This window comes from Natator depressus, chromosome 5 (assembly GCF_965152275.1).
Source record: "Natator depressus isolate rNatDep1 chromosome 5, rNatDep2.hap1, whole genome shotgun sequence".
NCBI lineage: Eukaryota > Metazoa > Chordata > Testudines > Cheloniidae > Natator > Natator depressus.
In genome coordinates, this window is record NC_134238.1 from 49,315,351 (window position 1) to 49,332,956 (window position 17,606).

Below are 17,606 nucleotides of genomic sequence, written 5' to 3' on the forward strand. Positions count from 1 at the left end.
ATTAATAAACCCACAGTAAGTGATTAATGCCTGGGGGAGCAAACAGCCGTTCATCTCTGTCAGTGATACAGAGGGCGAACAATTTACAAATTTACCCAGTATAAGCCTTATACAGAGTAAAATGGATTTAGATCCCATTGGGAGCTACGTGTCTGGGTGCTGGAGACAGGTAACCTGCTGAGTTGTTTTTAGTTAATCTGCAGCTTTTGGGGGCGTGGCCCAGACCCTGGGTCTGTGTTGCAGCAGGCTAGGGTGTCTGGCACAACAAGGCAGGGTTCTGGAGTCCTAAGCTAGTGGGGAAAATGGGCTCAGAGGTAATTTCAGCACATCAGGTGACAGTCCTAAGGGGATCTCTGTGAGTGCCCCACCCTGAGCCCCCTCCTGGAACCAGCATCCCATACCCCTTTCCGCACCCTGAACCCTCTCCCAAAGGCAGCATGTGGTACCCCCTTCTGCACCCCAACACTCTGGACCCTCCTCCCAGAGCCAGTAGTCCCTGCCCTGACCCCCTTCTCAGAGCCAGTACCCCCTCCTGTATCCCAACACTCTGCCCCAGCCTGGAGCCCGCTCCTGCACCCAAACTCCCTCCTCGAGCTTGCACTCCTCACCCCTTCCCCCAGGCTCAGCCTAGAGCCCCCTCCCACACTGTGAACCCTTTGGCCCCAATCCAGAGCCTGCACCCCCTCCTGAACCCCAACAACCTGCCCCAGCCCACTGAAAGTGAAGTGAGGGAGGGAGGGGGAGCGACAGGGGTGGTGGGGGTGGGGAGAAATGAAGTGAGCGGGGCAGGGCCTTGGGGAAGGGGTGGGGTAGATCCTGGGTTGCCCTTAGATTCAAAGAGTGATCTTGAGTGTAAAAGAGGTTGGAGATTACTGACCTGCAGCAACCCCACTTAACCATTTTTATTAAAGCTTGTTTTTACAAAAGCAAAATTTTGGGCAAAATTGAACTAGAGTTCTCCTTAAAACCCTGTACATAAACACCTCTGGTGGTGGAGTTTGTTGGGTGTGTTTACAAATTTCAGTAATTTGAAATCTCTCCTTGTTGCTTCATAGTAGGTCAGTGTCCATGTCACAGAAATCACCACCTTTTCATTTGGCACTAACTGGTATTTTTGTGACAAAAGTGAAGTAGCATGGAGACTGAACTACCCTCATGGTTAGGGATGAAGCTCTGAAGGCAACACAGAAGTAGGAGTGGTAATACCATGATCCCCCCCTAAAATAACCTGGTGACCTTCCAGCAACTCCCTTTTGCATAATGTCCCTTCATTATGATGTCTGTACTGTGTGGAGACATCACATTTCAGCCTCTACAGCTGGCATTCTTAACCAACTCTCACTGTGCACACAGACACAAACAAAAGGGAAAATTGTTCTAAAATGGCTAATTAAAGTTATCACTGTTTAACACACCTACCACTTATATTGAAGAATGGAGGATATTAAATGCTTCTTGTGATTTGAAAGCTTTTTGTACAGCTGAATGCATACAATAAATGTATTCAGACCACAGGACTCCAGGCCACCAGATTTGTTTGACGCACATTTGCAAAGAAATGCAGAACTGGACATCTTTAAAAAGAAGGGTGGTGAAGCGAAAGAGGTACATTTTCTAGCTTCCAGCTATAGTAGGAAAATAACTGTAGGAGTAAAATGAAAAACAATGACTTTAAATTTAATGAGGTTTGTTAGTGCTTTCAGATGAGGACTTGAAAACAAGTGCTATGTAGTGTGTGGAACCATAATAGTAATTTGTACTTATAATATTTCATCCAAGTCTTTCAAAGCATTTTACATCCATATCTTTACCTCTTTCCCCTTCAGCAACACATGACATGCTGCCCTTGCACCTCTCATGTATTCCTCTGCACAATGGTGTTCCCTGTCCTCCAGGATTCAGCACTTGCCCTTGTCTTCCAGAAGATATGAACAGTCTTGCTCATGTTTCACAGGGCTGCCAGTGTCTCTCAAAGAGAGCTTGGAGAATAACCATTTTTTATTTGGCTTATTGGCAATTTGAAAAAAAAAAAATCCTTTTGAGTTGGTTCTAAAATGAAAACTTTAGGCAAATAGAAGTAGTAAAAAAAAATAAAATTGTGGGTTGAACAAAACATTGTTTTTACAAAACTTTTCCTTTAAATTTTGAGCTTTAACATTTTTGAATTTGCTGAATAAAATTGAATGACATTTCAAAACCTGAAGTCATTTCAAACTGAAAAATTGTAACATTGTTTGGAAAATATCAAAACAAAATGCTTTGAGTTTCAGATTTATATTCTGAAACAATTTGGGGAAACCGACATCGGTTTACAAACTAACATGAAGTTATGTTATTGAATCTGCATTTTTTTTTTTTGCCAAAAAAAGGTTCAGTTGAAAAATTGAAGTCCTAATCACAAATGTGCATGAACAGAGAAGTATGTGGAGAAAAGTACATGTATGATGCCAAGTGGGTTTTTTATTTCTTGCTTTTGTTCATGAATGTTTCCTGGCGTTAGGTTTTTATTAGAGGCATAGAGAAAATAAGTAGTGTGTGAACAATAAATGTTTTAATGCCCAAAAGCTCTCTCTCAAATGCTAAAATCAAGTTAAGTGTTGTGGAAGTTAATTTCATGTTGGAGGGGATTATAGAGGCTTCTAGGGAAAAGAAAGTGACCACGGTAATGTCTTGTCTTACTATGGTTTGAATGCATATATGATGAATTAACTGCTTGAAATATGGGAGTGCTCACAAAACAGTTAGTTAATTCAGTGAATGGAAAAATATAAAAAATTGTTCTAATAAAAATGTTCATTTAGTTAAACTGACTCCTTTAAGTGACCTGACTTCGACTATATATATATATATATATATATATATATTTTTTTTTAAATTAGGCAGAAGATCTATTCTTTCTGCAGCTTACGTGGACAGTTCAAGATGGGAAGAAAGAGAAAAAGAGGTGCACAGCTTGGGTAAGGAAAGAGTTTTTACATTTACTCATCTTGACTAACTGAAAAACCTAAAATCATTATGGAAGAGTTTACACCATTACTCACATTTTTTAGTACTTAACACTGAGTATTTGTGGAGTAAAATGCTACTAAGATTGAGTAAGAGGATCAGAATCCAATCCTGTAAGTTAGAAATATCTTGCCTGTTTGTACTATTGATCCAAAACAAAAACATGCAGATACTTTCTCCCAAGGGTAGACTTTATACCTTTCATTAAAATTAGAAAAATGTCTTTTCTGTAAATTGTTTTTTTTTCCCCACAAAAAATACACATTCCATGGATGTGATTTTTATTATCTGAGAAGTTCAAGTGCCCATTCTAAGTTTTGATATCAAAATTTAAAAGGCAGTCTGTGTTACTTACAATTAACAGTAAGATGTGTTAGATGTGCAAGATGTCATTTTGTAAACTATTGGAGGATAATTTTCAAAAAGACTGACTGAAATCTCTGTGTCTTCTAAATTTTTTGCTGAGATTTATTAATTTTCTATCAGGAAAATTGAAACTTAGTTTTGGGTTTGTTCAATATTAAACCATCTGCTATGATGTTTCATGGGAGTTGTAGTCTGTGCACTTGTATTATATCCTTTGGGCTGAGCTCCTGGGCTGGACTACATCTCCCTACCAAAATCAGTCTATTTTGGTCAATTTCACAGCCATAAGATTTTAAAGATAGTAAATTTCATGATTTCAGCTACTTAAATCTGAAATTTCAGTGTTGTAAGTGTAGGGGTCCTGACCCCAAAAAGGAGTTGGGGGAGGGGTTTGGTAGTGCTACCCTTACTTCTGTGCTGCTGCAGGTGGCAGTGCTGCCCTCAGAGCTGGGCAGCTGGAGAGCAGTGGCTGCTGGCTGGGAGCCCAGCTCTCAAAGCAGAGCTGTCGCCAGCAGCGCAGAAGTAAGGATGGCATGGTATGGTCTTGCTACCCTTCGTTCTGTGCTGCTACCTGCAGAGCTGGGTGCCTAGCTAACAGCTGCTGTTCTCCGGTTGCCCAGCTCTTAAGACAGCTCAGAAGTAAGTGGGCAATACCGTGATCCCCCCTAAAATAACCTGCAACTCCCTTTTGGGTCAGGACCCCACCCCCTCAATTTGAGAAACTCTGGTCTTCCCTGTGAAATCGGTATAGTATAGGGTAAAAGCACACAAAAGACCAGATTTTACAGTGGGAGATCAGATTTCACAGTCTGACACGTTTTTCATGGCAGTGAATGTGGTAGGGCCCTACTCATCGTGCACCACAGTATCCACTCTGAGCTGCGTGGCGTATCATAGGGTAGTTTCATGGCAAGCTTTCAGCTTCCTTTAGGCAAAGGGATTTTCCTAGCCATGAATGAGGCTGTAATCTGATCTCGATTATGCTTGGATAAATCCAGATGATCTGCACTAAGGACTAGTTAGTGCCAGTTGTGATTTTGGGGGGGTGGCAGCAGTGGCAGAGGAGGAGAAGGGTTTTGCAACTGTAGAAGCTTAGAGGGGGTGGGAGAGGAAATGTACTGCAGTATCCAGTCAGTTTCCTTGCCAATGCAAGATGTCATCTCAAATCAAGATTGGAGGTCTTTCTAAAAGATGTGGTGTAGCTCAACAAGAAGTTATAGGATAGATGCAGGATTACTGGGTGAAAGTCTATGGCCTGTATTGTGCAGGAGGTCATGATCACCAGAATCCCTTGTAGCATTAATGTTTATGGATCTGTGAGCTGCTCTCTATAGTGCATAACTTTTTCATCTATTCATAAATAACTGGACTGATACTAACTCATTTTACTGTACATAGGCTACCAGAGTTTTTTTATATCAATGACTATAGCCCTGATCATACAGCTCTCTTATGACACTTTTTGGGGAGGGAGACTCCAACCTCTTTTCTGCCTGAGATCTTGGACCAAAGCAGTTACCTTACTCCTGGCTGCCTCTGAAAGTCAAGACTGCTTTCCCCTTTCTCAGGGTTATTAGAACAAATTCATTCATTTGGTTTGGGTTTTGGTGTCTTGTTCCTGGAAGGAACAAAAGAAGTTAGTTAAACCATGTCATTTCTAATAGCATGTTGGCGGAGATGACATCAGACATCTGGACTGTAGTCAGTCTTTGCTAATTGTGTTGCTGCACATTTAATCATGTGTGTAAGAGCAAAAAAATAATTACTACTAGGATGAATTATTCATATTAAGACAACTTGTTTTAGTAATATTGAACAATTTTTCATGGACTCTTCAACGCCTGCAGAACACTGATAAAGAAGATTAAATTGGCACTTACCCCTCTGTATCTGTTTTGCTGGTAGAAGCCTATAATCTCCATGATTGTCTATCTGGCACATCTCATGATGATTTAAAGAAAGTAATATTTTTGATATAAAGAAACAAGAAGTGTTCTTTACACAAATTCCCTCTATTCCACTGCTCTGATGACATGGTTGTGTTTCAGGCTTGTTCCTTTACTGTGTTATCTGTATGGTGTATTGTTACAAACTTGACTCCATAAAAATAAATGATGATTATAGCCTAAAGTTAATGTTCCTGGAGTGATAGGATTGAGACATCCAAATATTGCAGAGGAGAACATAGTTTTGGATGTGGAACAAATGCTAACTAAAGAACAGTGGGTTTTTAAAAGATGAGATTGACATGTCGTGGTCATGGTTTTCAAATAGCCTATTGATCGGGAAAAAATCTGTTTAACAATAGACTCTCTTCTGAAAATTAGATGCTCAAAAAGGAGGATTGGATGGACCTACATTCTCTAAAATTTCAGTTGATCTATCAACAAAAAAGATGAAATTAACTGACAGTAGATTGATGGCAAGTAGAGACCACACAAGTGGGGCAGTAAAATAAGTTGTTCATTTTGTTTGAAAAAGCATTGGTGTTTTACTTATCAAAACTGTCCTATCAGAACAGTAGATGGCAGTGCTGTCTTTGTAGACTTCAGTGAGAAGGCCTTTGTTATAAAAATCAGTCCTTTCCTGATGGATCCCAGGAATGTGGAGGCCAGGGCCAGTTGCGTGTGCTGCATCTTATTTGCATGTTGGCAGTTGAGAGCAGAGAGACATTTGATGTAATACTAAAGTTACGTAGGGTGAGCTCTTGACTCGAGCCATTGTTCAGTCTCCCAACATAGGACAGAATTTTTTCCTCTAAAGTGTTTTGTTTCTATAAAAACTGAAGTAGAGCACTTAACAATTCTGCACTGAAGTAGGTCTTCACTCACAGGACGGGTATGTCATAGGTACCAGCTTCCCAACATTGCCTCGTCAGTGGGCTTCAACCTTGTTCTTGATGATCACCATTGTGAGTGAGTGAGATGATAGTTCAGTCTCCATGCTAATTACATGTTTGCCATAAGGGTGCCAGTTGTCAGAGTGGTTTTTGTGATGGACAGATCTGGAACTGAACTGAGACCACATTCATGTTGCATCTGAACTGGGTTTTTTACCCATGAAAGCTTATGCCCAAATAAATCTGTTAGTCTTTAAGGTGCCACCGGACTCCTCGTTTTTGAGACCACATTCATATAAGACAGGCCACTGAACAGCAGTCAGATGTTAGCCACTGTTGGCCTGAGTTATATTTGAAAATCAGTAACTTAGGAGGTTCCCTGAGCCACCCAATTGTAGGGAGCAGGAATTTTAGTTTCCACGAACAGATTTAAAAATAAACTAACAAGAAATGGAAGTGCCCATTATTTCCATGACTAAGGGTGGAAGGGGATGCCTTGAATTTAAGTGACCCCCACTCTTATTTTTCTTAAAAAAAAAATATGACATAATATGTGGTTATACTGTCTTCTGTAGTCTGTGGAAAATTACCTTTTTATGGAAGATAATTCAGTAAAAATTAACCTTGGATGAGAGTTGATCATATTAATCTCCTATTTGATAATTACCTCTGCTGGACAAATAGTGTAAAAACATTTTCTGTGGATATTTGTTAGAATTTAAATATAAATTCACTTGGCCATGTAAACACTCCTTTTGTGTTTCCACACACATATGGTCAGGTTTTACTGCCATGAAAGCTAAGAAATGTAAATTATGCACTTGCATTCAGCTATCCCACCAGCAGGGTTGATCATTTGACCAGTAAGATATTGTCAAACAGTGTAAAAAATGGTAAAATACTTTAAGCGCTAATTTATTAGATCACTAATAAAAGAGTAAGACGTTATGGTCTCTGGCAGGCTTAGCCTTAGATACTTATGCCTAATAACAAACAAGTTACTTAACTGAATTACTTTAACTTAGAAAAATGCAAAACATAATGAAATGAAGTTCTAAAGAATGGCACCATGATGCAATCTAAAAAGATAGGCCGCTGCCTACTTTAGGGCATTCTTGCTGGAATATTTGACAGTGGTCAAATATTTGTGGTTAACTGACGTTATTTGACAGGTTTCAGAGTAGCAGCCGTGTTAGTTTGTATTCGCAAAAAGAAAAGGAGGACTTGTGGCACCTTAGAGACTAACACATTTATTTGAGCATAAGCTTTCGTGAGCTTTTGACTGGCCAATTGATCAGCTTGCCATACCTACCCACAGCCCATTTATAATTTGCAACACAGCTACATTATTTTTTATTAAATAGCAATCCACAGAATTAAATTCACAAAAACCACTGAATAATTTAAAATGAATTTCAGAAAAATCAATCTGCTCTCACGCTCTGCAGACAGAAGCAAACCTGGAATATGTTCACTGCAAAATATTCATTCATCTCTAGTAACTACAATAGAAGCTGCAGTTTGGTGGACAATGTTAAATTTTCAGTTAACCTGATTTCTGTTACTTATATGTTAAGCTTTAATTTTAGTGTGATTTTTATACTGGGGCTGAGGGAGCTGTGTCAGTAGTGCAAGTTACTTTCTTTGGTAAAGTGCTGACAGATTTCCAGCTTCATTGACAGATCAAGGGGCTAATCCTGCAAGTCCTCTGTGTGTGCAACTCTCATCAGATAGTTCAGGGGGAGTTCTCTGTGTGCCTTTCAGGATTGGACACCAACACTCAAAGCTGTGTTAGACATCTTTCAGCTTCAGATAGAGATGCATTAAATCCTCAACAACTCAATGAAGTCTGAAAAATGACTGCTACAAATGCTCAAATAAATTTGTTGTGGCACCTTAGAGACTAAGTCCTCCTTTTCTTTTTGTGGATACAGACTAACACGGCTGCTACTCTGAAACCTGCTACAAGTGGGTTTCCCAAGCTGTATATTCATTCACCACAGAACCATGTTGTGGTATTGTTTAAATACTGAACATATTCTTATTCTATACTTTCCTGTCTTATTCACTGTGTAGATTAAGAACTCTAGATAGTCTTGTGCTCAGGTGAGCACCTTTCTGTAACTAGCCTTTAGCTAATTGCTGTCAACCTGCTGTTGCTGATACATATGTTGCCCTTGAAGAGTTGTTCATTCCACTGTTTGAATTTTATCACTGCTGTGAAGAATCAAAATGGCCTCTCCAACTGTTATCAGTTGTCTAGACCTAGATCAATTGATCAGATGTGGGAGAATTGAGTTATTCAGTCTCTTCTACCATTCCCTTTTCTACACATTTTCAAAGGAGTTTTAAAAAAAGAAAAGTACAGCAGATACATTTGCCCTTAAGCTTAGTGACTCAAGGCAATAGGTTGTTGACAATTTTCCATGCCTTCCCTAGAAGAATCTTGTATAACATTTATCTAAGGGTGGGGGAAAAAAATACTTGAGAAAGATAGTTGAAGTTAACAATAATTATTGTGGTAACTACGGCTAGGTTAAAAATCAGCATTTCACTGAGTACGACAGGTTTCAGAGTAACAGCCATGTTAGCCTGTATTCGCAAAAAGAAAAGGAGTACTTGTGGCACCTTAGAGACTAACCAATTTATTTGAGCATGAGCTTTCGTGAGCTACAGCTCACTTCATCGGATGCATACTGTGGAAACTGCAGAAGACATTATATACACAGAGACCATGAAACAATACCTCCTCCCACCCCACTCTCCTGCTGGTAATAGCTTATCTAAAGTGATCATCAAGTTGGGCCATTTCCAGCACAAATCCAGGTTCTCTCAAACCTCCCCCCCCCCCCCCCCACACACACACTAACTCACTCTCCTGCTGGCAATAGCTCATCCAAACTGACCACACTCCCCACAATGTGCTCACCAACAACCACATACCACACAACAGAACCACTAACCCAGGAACCTCTCCTTGCAACAAAGCCCGTTGCCAACTGTGCCCACATATCTATTCAGGGGACGCCATCACAGGGCCTAATAACATCAGCCACACTATCAGAGGCTCGTTCACCTGCACATCCACCAATGTGATATATGCCATCATGTGCCAGCAATGCCCCTCTGCCATATACATTGGTCAAACTGGACAGTCTCTACGTAAAGAATAAATGGACACAAATCAGATGTCAAGAATTATAACATTCATAAACCAGTCGGAGAACACTTCAATCTCTCTGGTCATAGAATCATAGAATATCAGGGTTGGAAGGGACCCCAGAAGGTCATCTAGTCCAACCCCCTGCTCGAAGCAGGACCAATTCCCAGTTAAATCATCCCAGCCAGGGCTTTGTCAAGCCTGACCTTAAAAACCTCTAAGGAAGGAGATTCTACCACCTCCCTAGGTAACGCATTCCAGTGTTTCACCACCCTCTTAGTGAAAAAGTTTTTCCTAATATCCAATCTAAACCTCCCCCATTGCAACTTGAGACCATTACTCCTCGTTCTGTCATCTGCTACCATTGAGAACAGTCTAGAGCCATCCTCTTTGGAACCCCCTTTCAGGTAGTTGAAAGCAGCTATCAAATCCCCCCTCATTCTTCTCTTCTGCAGACTAAACAATCCCAGCTCCCTCAGCCTCTCTTCATAAGTCATGTGCTCTAGACCCCTAATCATTTTTGTTGCCCTTCGCTGGACTCTCTCCAATTTATCCACATCCTTCTTGTAGTGTGGGGCCCAAAACTGGACACAGTACTCCAGATGAGGCCTCACCAGTGTCGAATAGAGGGGAACGATCACGTCCCTCGATCTGCTCGCTATGCCCCTACTTATACATCCCAAAATGCCATTGGCCTTCTTGGCAACAAGGGCACACTGTTGACTCATATCCAGCTTCTCGTCCACTGTCACCCCTAGGTCCTTTTCTGCAGAACTGCTGCCTAGCCATTCGGTCCCTAGTCTGTAGCGGTGCATTGGATTCTTCCATCCTAAGTGCAGGACCCTGCACTTATCCTTATTGAACCTCATCAGATTTCTTTTGGCCCAATCCTCCAATTTGTCTAGGTCCTTCTGTATCCTATCCCTCCCCTCCAGCGTATCTACCACTCCTCCCAGTTTAGTATCATCCGCAAATTTGCTGAGAGTGCAATCCACACCATCCTCCAGATCATTTATGAAGATATTGAACAAAACCGGCCCCAGGACCGACCCCTGGGGCACACCACTTGACACCGGCTGCCAACTAGACATGGAGCCATTGATCACTACCCGTTGAGCCCGACAATCTAGCCAGCTTTCTACCCACCTTATAGTGCATTCATCCAGCCCATACTTCCTTAACTTGCTGACAAGAATACTGTGGGAGACCGTGTCAAAAGCTTTGCTAAAGTCAAGAAACAATACATCCACTGCTTTCCCTTCATCCACAGAACCAGTAATCTCATCATAAAAGGCGATTAGATTAGTCAGGCATGACCTTCCCTTGGTGAACCCATGCTGACTGTTCCTGATCACTTTCCTCTCATGTAAGTGCTTCAGGATTGATTCTTTGAGGACCTGCTCCATGATTTTTCCAGGGACTGAGGTGAGGCTGACTGGCCTGTAGTTCCCAGGATCCTCCTTCTTCCCTTTTTTAAAGATTGGCACTACATTAGCCTTTTTCCAGTCATCCGGGACTTCCCCCGTTCGCCACGAGTTTTCAAAGATAATGGCCAAGGGCTCTGCAATCACAGCCGCCAATTCCTTCAGCACTCTCGGATGTAACTCGTCCGGCCCCATGGACTTGTGCACGTCCAGCTTTTCTAAATAGTCCCTAACCACCTCTATCTCCACAGAGGGCTGGCCATCTCATCCCCATTCTGTGATGCCCAGCGCAGCAGTCTGGGAGCTGACCTTGTTAGTGAAAACAGAGGCAAAAAAAGCATTGAGTACATTAGCTTTTTCCACATCCTCTGTCACTAGGTTGCCTCCCTCATTCAGTAAGGGGCCCACACTTTCCTTGGCTTTCTTCTTGTTGCCAACATACCTGAAGAAACCCTTCTTGTTACTCAGTCACTGGTCACGCAATCACAGACATGAAGGTCGCTATCTTACAACAAAAAAAACTTCAAATCCAGACTCCAGCGAGAAACTGCTGAATTGGAATTAATTTGCAAATTGGATACTATTAATTTAGGCTTAAATAGAGACTGGGAGTGGCTAAGTCATTATGCAAGGTAGCCTATTTCCCCTTGTTTTTTCCTACCCCCCAAGTTGGGCTGGAAATAGCCCAACTTGATGATCACTTTAGATAAGCTATTACCAGCAGGAGAGTGGGGTGGGAGGAGGTATTGTTTCATGGTCTCTGTGTATATAATGTCTTCTGCAGTTTCCACAGTATGCATCCGATGAAGTGAGCTGTAGCTCACAAAAGCTCATGCTCAAATAAATTGGTTAGTCTCTAAGGTGCCACAAGTACTCCTTTTCTTTTCACTGAGTATGGTAATTCAGACATGGTCTTGAGGTGAAAGGCCTACATTTTCCTACTTAGATATCTTGTGTTTAGACACCTAAAGTACCAAAATAAGTGGCCTTTTTCAGAGATGCTGAACAGTCTGTGGGAGCTGCACCTTCTTAGCATCTGGGAAGTCAAGCTGCTTACTTATATGCCAGAATACAGATTTAGGTGTGTAGCTTTAGCCATCCTTTTTTGAAAATTTGGCAAAAGATCCTATCCACACTTGTAAATGAGCTAGATTTTCAAAGGTATTTAGATTTCTAAAGATGCAGATTGGCATTTCTGAAAATCCCACTAGATGCCTAGGAACCTATCTGCATCATCAGGCATCTAAATACCTTTAAAAATCCAGTTGTAAGAGCTTGAACTCAGGTGGAACGGCTGGTCTACAGGAAGCCAGCTGCAGCTCTGTAATTCAGAGCTGCCTCGGGTAAATGGAGACTGCACAGGTACAGAATAAGTTATGTCTCTGGTGGCAGGGCCCTCAAAGACTTTACTTACACCATTGGAGAATCAGGTGTAGTGGAGCCATTCTTCCCCCCTTTCCTGGCTATGGTCCACCTCCCCTCCTGCTCTGCTGAGGTATAGAGCTTAACGTCCTTTGTGCTGGAAAGAAATTGTGGCCGTTGCGTATTACAATGACAGGTGGAAAACAAATGTTAAAATAATCAACACATTCCTTCTCTTCGTTGCACTGCAAGAGCCTGATCAAAAGCCTGTTGATATCAGTAGAAAGACTCATTGATTGCTCAGTAGGCTTTGGATCAGGCCCCAAGTGAGTTGCAAAGGGGTCAGTGAGTAGAGCTGTTTGGAAAGGGGGCTGGAGGAGAGTATTTGCGAGTCACCAGACCTGTGAGACAGGGAAAGTACTCCTGGGGCTGCTGCCAGAACCATGGAGGCATTTGGTATCCCTGACTTTGCAATGGAGCTGATACACAAGAGAATAGAAAGACAGTGAATCTGTCTCTTAGTATCATGGACGGGATACCCTTGGGGCATATCTGAGATGCTGCAATAGAGCTTTTCCCAAGACATTGTTGTTCAAGAAAAATGCAAAAAGATACCAACTTAGATTTATCTGATTCAGTATTTCGCCCCAAAGTTTAAAACCACTGTGCAGACAGTTTAAAAAAAAAATTACCATGTTGAGCTACTGGGAGGGTAATAAGATACTGACATATAGCCCAGTTTACATTTGACTTGGTGTTTATCTTCTTTTTGCTTCTAGGAGTTGCTGATTGTTGGACTTATTTTATAATAAAATAAGAAAAAACAAAACAGATGCGCTGTCCAGTAAACACCAGACTTGAAACCAACAGTGAACTTTCAAGGCATCTGTCCAGCTTGTTTAGGCACTTATTAATTTCACCGAATGCTTTAAGTTTTTCCCCAGTATTAAACATTTTGAAAAATCCTCCATGGATTTTGTTCTAACTTCAAATGAAAATAAAATACATTGCTAAGAACTGGTGTTTAATTTCATTACTGCATGCCCTGTTCCAGTTTGCAGAAGACTTAATCTTTTGCTGTCAGTTTCTCTCACTAACTTTAACTAGTGGAAAATAATTTTTTGTATGTTTCTACAGCTGAATTGGCCACATTAATGGACAGAACCTATGAAAGAAAGCTTCCTGTCAGCTCTTTGACAATATCACGGGTAAGAAAAAACTCCACTATTAACAAAGATGGGAGTGACCTGAGAATACTTAAGAAATCAAGTGAAATCCTAAGGGATAATTATTTGTGCTGAGAATTCAAGTTGTAAACATCTTCTTATATTGCTAAATTGAAGCCTTAGCTCTGTAAAACTGTTTGCTCTATCCACCTGCTTTAACTATTTATTGTACTTGGATTGTAAGCTTTTCAGGGCAGAAACTGTCTTTTTATTGTGTTTGTACAGTACCTAACACAAGGTTATTGGGGTCCCCAGATACTCCCACAATACAGATCAATATATTGGATCAGAGTCTCTGAAACTGGCACAGAAGGGTGTAACTTACAATCCCCTGTGCCAGCCTGGCCCCGTGCACCAGAGGTGAGAAGACCCATCCTAGTGGAGTGCCGGCAAAGCTGCTGTTGCCTGCCCTTTTGTGATTTCTGTCTGCGACAGGAACAGCTTTAAAATCCAACAAGTGCTCCATAGCAGTGGCTCTCAACCTTTCCAGACTACTGTATGACTAGAGTATGGCAGAGGGTAAGATTTACAAGATTTAAGAATCGCTTATTGGCTTAATATAACACAAGCCAACTTGCTGATGGAGTCTGCTGCAGGTGGAAGACAATACTGCAGTAGTAGAAAGTGGCCACAACCCCCACTCTAGTCTTTCAGGAGTCTGATTTGTCTTGTGTACCCCCAAGTTTCACCTCACTTAAATGACTTGTAAGCAAATACTTCTGTATTTTTTTAAGCTCTCTCATTTTTACCATATAATTATAAAATCAATTGGAGTATAAATATTGTATGGTACTTACATTTTAGTGTATAATATATAGAGCAGTATAAACAAGTCATTGTCTGTATGAAATTTTAGTTTGTACTGAGTTCGCTAGTGCTTTTTATGTAGCCTGTTTTAAAACTAGGCACATATCTAGATGATTTGAAGTACCCCCTGGAAGACTTCTGCATACCTGCCAGAGATATATGTATCCTTTGTTTAGAGCCAATGCTCTATAGGAACCCCTTCTGCATAGGTATCTACAGGAAATGCACTTAATGTATTGCCTTGCCATGTATGCTCCCTCTTCCACTTCAAGGCCCTCACTAGAGTGGGGGTTGTGGCCACTTTCTACCACTGCAGTATTGTCTTCCACCTGCAGCAGACTCCACCAGCAAGTTGGCTTGGGTTATATTAAGCCAATAAGCGATTCTTAAATCTTGTAAATCTTACCCTCTGCCATACTCTCCATACATTTATTTTGGGGGTGGAGGAGGGAGATGTGTTAAATTCTCTTTATTAAAGAGATTGTGATGGTTTTTCTAGACTTTGCTAGTAAATGTAGCCCATATGACACTTGCTTTTAAAAGAATTTCAAAGCACAGAACTAGGTCAGAAAGAAAAAGGCTGACTGGCTATATTGGAAACTCAGCAGTACTAGTCTCACCCATTAGCGATCACTGGAATCACCAGTGGGGGTTTTCGTACAATTCAGAAAAACACTTCATGCAGTTACTGAACACTTTGTGGCCTCAGTTCTGGTAGTCCTCTTGCTTTTAGGTGCTTCCACTGGGAGAACCTGTGAACAGTTTTGCAGCATAGTATGGTCTTGATCCAAAGCCTATTGAAGAAGTCAGTGAAAAGACTCCCATTGACTTGAGTGGCCTTTGGATCAGACAGCTTTGCCTTTTTTTGGGTTGAGCTGTACTCTGACCCAATATCAAACTTGCGAGAAGCAGATAAGTTCTGAGGTCATTATTGGATGTTGGGAAATAAAAACAGCGTTTGTCAATTTTTGATTCTGTGAATTCAGAAAGGCTGGAAAATTGTGTATCGCACTGAGACCACTCAGTGTGACAGCTTCCCACAACTCCTCCTGTTCTCTGCTCCAGTTGTCTGAATTTAATTTTAGGAATTTTTTGTAAGATTGTCTAAAAACGCTAAAGAGAGTTTTCCATTGGCATAGGTCAGCATAGCTTCATGGTGTTACACTGGTGTAAATAAGAGCAGAATTGGGCCCTCTCACTCCCATTTTCTTTTTACTATTAATGCCTAGAGACTAGCTAAGTCTAGTCCCTGTTGTTTTTGGCAGTGTATATAGATAGAGTAAGATCTTGCAATATAAATGGAGAAGACAAAGTGGAAGAAAAGGATGATTTTTAAAGATAGGGAATGGAAGCACAGAGAGATTAAGGGACTTGGCCAAAGTCCGAGGATGGAACCAGGAATGGAATCTAGGTCTCCTAATTTCTGGTCCAGGGCCTTAACCATCACACCAGTCTCAGTCTTTCTGGACTGTACGAGATGTAGATGGAGACAATCAGTGACTCTTAAGGTTAAAACATCAAGAGATGCTGTATATTTTTGTTTGCATTTAAGAAAACACTGCAAAAGTGAAGTCAGTTACTAAACAAAGTGAAGATTATTTTTTTTGTGGCTAGACACTTAAATGTGAACCAAAACAAATGTCTTAATGTTCTAATATGCATTGTGACTGCTGTACACTAAAGAATTTTTTTTTATTTTAAAATCAGTTTATTGACAACATTTCTTCACGAGAAGAGGTGGATCAAGCTGAGTATTACCTTTACAAGTAAGCATCTTTTTGCCCAACCTGATCTTTAAATCAAAGCCCTTCCCTTTATAGGAATGACACTTTCCCACTCATTGACTTGGATTTCTGTGTTTTAAAGCATGTATCTGTTGTTCTTATAACTTAGTTGAGGGACATTTTGATATTCTTGGTGCTAGTATGGATACCCTATTTCCTATCCTCTGGCAGTGGCTTCCATAGCAAGGGAGAGAGAATAGATTGGGAGGACTTCGTTCATAAATATTTTCTGCTGTTACTCACCCAGGTCTAACTAGGATCCTGCATTTAAAAAAAAACAAAAGCCTCTCTTCAGATTACATTCTAAAGAAGAGATCAGCAGTCCAGAACAACAGTTACAGCTATTTGCTACTTATTTGAAAAAATGATAGATTTCCCATAGCTAATAAACTGGGATGTAGTTATTTGCGTATACAGTTTGGCTGGTTATCACTATTTTAGACTTTAGTATGATTAACCTTTTTAAGATGATAATAGAAATGTATTGTTTTGTCACGTGATTTGTTCTCAAAATGCATTAATAAGCAAGAAGCCCAACAGTAAAGAGAAGTCTGTAATCCATGTGAAATTGTAAATAAAACTCAATTATAACCTCATTTTCCCTTTTAAATTAAAATAAATGCACTAGCTTGAGGAAACTAGAGAAATAGTATTGGTGGGATCTGCTTTATTGTTCTGCACATTTCTCACTTAGGCTAAAGTTCACATGAAGGACACGTTTATAAAGAGATCTCTTTGCAGCTGGGAGGTTGTTAGAGAGCACGTGCACATTGCAGTGTTCAGCCAGCCAGTGCCATCAGGCATATAGGGAGCAGGGGAGTTAAAGAAGGAATAGCAACTTTAACTAGCGCACTCTCTTTTTGGGTAGTCACATCCTTAATGTTGTAAAATAGCTCTGTGCATTTAATTTTCCTTTTGTTTAAATATTAGTGGAAATGTTTAAAAAGGGAAGGAATGGAAAATATTTTTCTTTGGTGCTGTGTAAAGTTTACAGAATTGGTCCCATTTATGAGCAAATGGCTTGTAAATTTCATTATAACTAACCTGTTTGTGTAACTGGATGAATGCAAGTAAACAGAGGGCTCCCAAACCACCCACCATACAGCTCTCTTCCTTTTACTAACTAGAGTCTAAACCTGTATCAGTAATGGGGAACCTTTTCCACGGAGTGCCACTTCCTATGGCACTTGCCCTGCACCCACTTCCAGGAGGAGGTGGAACTTCCAAAGGGATGGCTGATATCCCCCAACACAGGGCTGTCAAACTCATTCTGTGGAAAGGACCATATTATACTTTGACTCATGGGTTAATGGTACAAAGACCATACTGCTTATCCACAGCAAATCTCACATGCAGAGATGTTAGAACATGGCTCATTAATAACTAAACCTTAACTTATTAGAGTTGGTATTGCATTCAGTAAGACTCAATGCTCGGTCTTTGAAGAAATTTGTGTGTAGTTAGCGGATTTGTGCACAAAATTGCATTGTGCGCGAATTAGGAGTCCTAATATAAGGGAGTGTGTTGAATCATGAGGATAGATGTGGCATGTATCAGGGGGACAAGTGTGTGTGTGTGGAGGGAGATGGAAAACGGGAGTCATACGGTGGAATGGTAAGAACTGGAGGGGGC

The 17,606-nt window shown here is 40.8% G+C and overlaps 1 protein-coding gene across 1 annotated transcript in view; it reads left to right on the plus strand.

The window, feature by feature from the left end:
* Window positions 1-17,606, plus strand: part of MRPS27 (mitochondrial ribosomal protein S27) — a 63,167-nt gene that overhangs the window by 2,555 nt on the left and 43,006 nt on the right. The window contains exons 2-4 of the mRNA XM_074952760.1: window positions 2,880-2,957; window positions 13,295-13,365; window positions 15,898-15,956. Coding sequence (XP_074808861.1) covers window positions 2,880-2,957; window positions 13,295-13,365; window positions 15,898-15,956 — 208 coding nt within the window. The remainder of the gene's footprint in view (window positions 1-2,879; window positions 2,958-13,294; window positions 13,366-15,897; window positions 15,957-17,606) is intronic.